We start from the raw sequence: 5,417 nt of genomic DNA on the forward strand, positions 1-5,417 counted from the left end.
TGCTTGGCGAAGCCCTGCTAGAGTCCCGCGCTCCTCCACCACCACCACGCCGTCGTGCTGCTGCTGGACAAAGTCTTCCCCAACCTTTCCTTCTTCGCTTGCTGGATCAAGGTGTAGGAGACGTCACCGAGCTGTACGTGTCTTGAACACGGAGGTGCCGTCCGTTCGGCACTAGGATCATTGGTGATTGGGATCACGACGAGTACGACTCCATCAACCCCGTTCACTTGAAGGCTTCCGCTTAGCGATCTACAAGGGTATGTAGATGCACTCTCCTTCCCCTCGTTGCTAGATTACTCCATAGATTGATCTTGGTGATGCGTAGAAAATTTTGAATTTTTGCTACATTCCCCAACATGGCGATGTTGGCTCTGATACCAGATGTTAGCGTCCAACTCGATCTAGCCCACACTCTACTTACGTTCTGGACGTTTATGCGCACATGGGCCAACATTCAGCGGAGAGCCCACTCCATCCCAAAAGCCCGGACTGAAAGGAGGAGGGATACTCTCCCTTATAAGTTGGTCATGGCCTCCTTCCATAAGCGAGGTGGGACTAAACCAAGCCAGCCTCCACTAGTGGACAGCAGCCCTAACATCCCATCCCCCTGAGAAGCCCCTCAGGAAGGCATGGCGATGCTGACTCTGATACCAGATGTTAGCGTCCAACTTGATCTAACCCATACTCTATTTAGGTTCTCGACGTTTATGCGCACATGGGCCAACATTCAGCGGAGAGCCCACTCCATCCCAAAAGCCCGGACTGAAAGGAGGAGGGATACTCTCCCTTATAAGTTGGTCATGGCCTCCTCCCGTAAGCGAGGTGGGACTAAACCAAGCCAGCCTCCACTAGTGGCAGCAGCCCTAACAGTACATGTGGATTAGTAAAAAGTGGAAAGAAGGTTTTCATGTAACATCTATGGGCACTGCTGGGAGTCGTTGGGGTGTTGTCATGTCGAGGAATGCAGGATACTCCTACCAGGTTAAAACACTCTGCCTGCACTCCTTTGCGATAAATCATTTTCATGAATTTGGTGGTTCCTCATGTTATAGTTTCATCCGCGATGAATTAATGCGATCAATGTGGCATTGCCGCATGGCAAGTGGCAAAACTGAATCTATCTTGCACCCTGCAGGTTGTTGAGTTAGATTTCCTGTATCCAAGTGAAGGACTCCATCGGCAGTATGACGCCGGTTACAGAATAACCTCATGTGCAGCAACGCCTGACCAGGCCGCTTTTATCATGAGCAGGGCCAAGAAGCCCAAGAAGAAACCGATGGACGAAACACTTCTAACTTCTGCTTTCCCTTGCAAGGCTATAAAGGTACCCCTGCATACTTTGCTAGCTCTGAATTGGTCTCCAAATCTGATGACCTGTTCACTTTTTTTATATATAAAGGGGATAACCCGGCCTCTGCATCCATATGATGCACACTATTATCTTTACTAAAAGATGTCAAATATTCAAAAGAGCCCCACAAGACCAAAAATACTAAAATACAAGAACATAATCGGTCAGAAAAAAGATTACATGACTCAGTCACATAACCAGCCAAACCGGTTGAATAAGCCCCGTGCTAGTGTCTCAAACGGCTGCACCCAAAAGTCATATGCCCGGGAGCGCGTCCACACACTAAAGTAATGACAAAGTACGGATCAACGTGGTGACCCTGTAGATAATCTGCAAAAAATCAGGAGCAATTGATTGTGTTAAAAATAGTCATTCCGGCAAGTTCAAATTATCCATAATAAGGCACAAACTCACGCTCAGATTTGTCCCTTAAGATTTTTGTGAATACCAACCAGCCAATTCCCAAACAAAATTGTGGTACTTGTTGGTGGGGGCAAGTTACATGGTGCAAGCACCGCACGTCAGATCAAAGGGGCAAACGGGCAAGAGAGAAAATGATGGTAAATTGTTTCCTCTTGATCACAAAAACAAGAAACAAGATTTTTGACATCTCTATCAGTTTTTGTTTGCCAAATTATCTTTAGCGAGAATCACTTCCCTTGTAGAAACCACGTGGACACTTTAGTTTTAATCAAACTTTGGTCTTCCAGATGTGATTCCGCGGAAAACAGGCTCGATAAAGGTCCGCATACATAGACTTAAAGGTGAATACACCACTAGTATTTAACTTCTATCTAAATATATCAAACGTTTGTGTTGGATTGACCGATTTCAATTTACGCACCAAATGGAGCCAGGCGGACATTTGTCACCAATTTACAAAGTTTGGTGCCAATCCAAGCACATTTAAGCCTCGAGTCACCAGCTTAACACTGTCTAGGCAGATGCAACAAATCTGGACACTCAAATCAAATGATAACGGACTTCAATATACTTGGACCTTGAATGAAAGCTCGCATTTTCACTCTCAAGTGGATGGTGTTTTGTTGTCACAAAACAATACATACTTGTTTTGCCCCAATCGTTTTAGAGCTCTGTTGCTACAATGAATTCAGCTTCAGTTGTATTTAATGCCACACTCTTTGGCAACCTGCTTTGCCATGACACCATTCCCCCTCATAGGTAACATGATTTGCCTTTCATAAGGAACCCCTTAGACGGTTCCATGTAGATTTCTTCCTCCAACCTACCATTAGAGTAATCCTTAGCACCAAGACAATGAGATTCTCCACTGACCAAATCCTCCAACCAGCTAACGATATCAGAGAACTCAAAATAAGGAACGAGCTCACCAAATTTGGTGCCAATACAAGCACATTTGAACCTTCAATACCATATTGAACACCGTCTATTCAGATGCAGCAAATCTGTACGGAAGCTCTTTCCTTCTTATTCTTCTCTCTTACGGGTTGTGTTATTGTTGTGTACTCCCTCTCACTCTTGCAGTGGCAGCCACCACCAGCTGGGTGGTGTGACTAGAATTTTTTTCTTTTTTTCACTTCACTAGGAAGCACTCACAACGATTGAATACAACAAAGATCAATGGTTCATGTGTGTTGGACTTATGGGCTGATATTGGGTTGCCGACACACCTTGACACGAGGGATTTAACCCAACACGAGAAAACGAAAGAGTACCCACCTTGCAACCAAATAAATTGCCTATACTTAGGTTGTGTCTTCTTATTTTACAATACATGCGTGGACCTCACCAATGAACGCCAATATTTCAGGAGCAATGGGCAAAGAACATCTACGTCGCCTCGATCTGCCACGGGCGAACTGCGTGTTGATGGCTGCGGTGAACCTCCAAGGCAAATTTGCTTGAGTTACAACGCTACTGAGCTTCTTGGAGTACCCTGTTCTAGTTTGTAAAGAATCGTGGTTAATTTGGTTGGCAAGAAAGCGTGCACCTGAAATGCAACAACAGTGCCCCCGCGCCGCTCCCTCCCCGGGGCGACACGGGCGGCGGCTCCCACCCCCACAGCCTCCGCCCCTCCCCGTCTCCTTTCTCCCCCTCGCCGTCGCCGATGGCCTCCGGCAGGCAAAGCCTGCGCGGAGCCGGCGGCGGCGGGGCGCTTCTCTGGCTGCTGCTCGCTCGCGGGAGGGGATTTCGGCGTGGGGGCGGCAGCTGGCCGGCACTAGGCTCCGGGGAGGCGTCCTGGCTCGCGGTGGAGGAGGTCTCCGGCGCGAGGCTCGGGATCTGGTCGCGAAGCTGGGCGCGCCATTGCGAGCGGCGGTCGCGGTCGTGGCGCCCGTGCGGGCCCGATCTAGATCCTCGCGAGCTGCGGCCGGCGCGGACGGTGGTGCTGGGTTCGAGGGAGGCTCGGTCCCCTGCTGCTCGTCGTGGAGGGGCCCTTGCTGCGTTCTCCTGCTTGGTGTCGTGGTGGTGCCGGCTGGTGTTTCGGCTGACGAGGCGGCGGATCTGGCTGCTCGTCCGACGAGTTGGGGTGGGGTGGCGGCCCCCCCTCCCTGCTCGGGTTTCGTCTCTGGCTGTGCAGCGTGCGGCGGCCACGCGGTGGAGGTCTTCGGTTGCCGGGGCGGCGGCCCCGGATGTGGTGGTGGCGGCGGCTACGGCCCGGGAGGTGGTGCGTGTCTGGTTGCGTGGATCGAGGGATCCCGCGGCCGGAGTGAGGTTGCTCTCAGCAGGGGTGGTGGTTAGTAGGCGGTGGTCGGTGGCGGATGGTGGACGACGCAACTCCAGGAGAAATCCTTGCTCCGGTCTCCGTCGGAGCCGGTGACGGCGGTGCCCAAGGGTACCGTGATCTTTCTTGGAAGCGTCATCGTGGAGGTGCTCCTGCTTCTCCCCACGGCTTTGGCTCCGGAGGGAAATCTCAGATCCGCTGAATCGGGCGATGGAGGCGGCTTCGCGTCTTTCTCCTCCTTGGGGGCATCATCTCGGAGCAGGCTACGACTGGGAGACCGGTGGATGGCGGCATCTTCGCCGCGGGGGTTGCGGCATCTTCGCCGCATGGTTTGCGGCATCTTCGCCGCGTAGTTTGCTGAGGCAGCCTTTTCGGGGGCGCTGATTTCTGTTTGGCAACGATGATGGCGTCGAGAGGAGCTTTGGTCGCGGCTCGGGCTTCGGTAGTCGGATCTTCCCGGCGTGTCCGAGGTGCTCTTTAGGGCACGGTCGGCGCAAGTCCTGCATATTTTCCTTGTGATGATCGTCGTCAGAGTCGGAGCTGTCGGTTGTTCGCGCGTGTGGCCTGCTATTGGCATGTGCTGTCATGGTTTCTGTGTAGCTGTTTGCGGGCCGGCTTCGACGATGAAGGTCTACGGTGAAGTCGGAGTCGCCCGTTCGGAGGTAGCCGGTGATGACGATGACGCTTGCGACTGCTCGACGGATGTCTTTCCCTCTTTGTAGCTCTGTGATCCCATGTCGGTGGCCAGGTTGGCCGGTGGTACCCACTTTATGTGGGTTGGTTGTATCAGTTTTAGCCCGGTTTTCCGTCAATTAACCAGGCAATTCTCACTCCTTCTTAATCAATGAAAATGGCAAGTCTTTTGCCTTGTTTCAAAAAAAATGCAACAACAGTTCTTTTTCCAGTAAGAAAGAGCAACAGTGGCCTTGGCTGTCTCTTGCCACGTCATCTAACCAACGACGGAGTGAGCATCTCGTAGAGTAATAAGGGCATGTACAATGGTGGCATATGGTTACATATGCCCTATGATAAAAAATAATTTAAGGCATCTACATCTATTTTTTCTTCCCAATGCAAGCTACCATTAGTAGGCCTCATTAAGAAATAGAAAATAAAGACTTTAGTACATATGCATCTCTACTTTTTACTCTAACCTTTTCAGCTTTTGTTACCGGACCACACTTTTTCTCTTCAAGCACCCGCCTCCTGAAGAGGATCCCGCTTCCCTATCCGAACCTACTTTACGTCATATCCAATCTTACATGGCATATGAGGCATCACCTTGAGGCTATGCATTGTACATGCCCTAATGGCCTTGGCCTTGGTTGTCTATCTGTAACAGGGGCTTGTGTAATTGTGTTG

The 5,417-nt window shown here is 50.8% G+C and overlaps 1 protein-coding gene across 1 annotated transcript; it reads left to right on the forward strand.

Annotated features, from left to right (window-relative positions):
- The first annotated feature begins 873 nt into the window (after positions 1-873).
- On the forward strand, positions 874-3,203 carry LOC123101641 (casein kinase 1-like protein HD16). The gene is made up of 3 exons (XM_044522999.1): positions 874-981; positions 1,136-1,324; positions 3,144-3,203. Exons 1-3 carry the CDS (start codon positions 874-876, stop codon positions 3,201-3,203), a joined length of 357 nt encoding a protein of 118 aa, XP_044378934.1.
- Positions 3,204-5,417: the final 2,214 nt, after the last annotated feature.

This window comes from Triticum aestivum, chromosome 5A, assembly GCF_018294505.1.
Source record: "Triticum aestivum cultivar Chinese Spring chromosome 5A, IWGSC CS RefSeq v2.1, whole genome shotgun sequence".
NCBI classification, from domain to species: Eukaryota; Viridiplantae; Streptophyta; class Magnoliopsida; order Poales; family Poaceae; genus Triticum; species Triticum aestivum.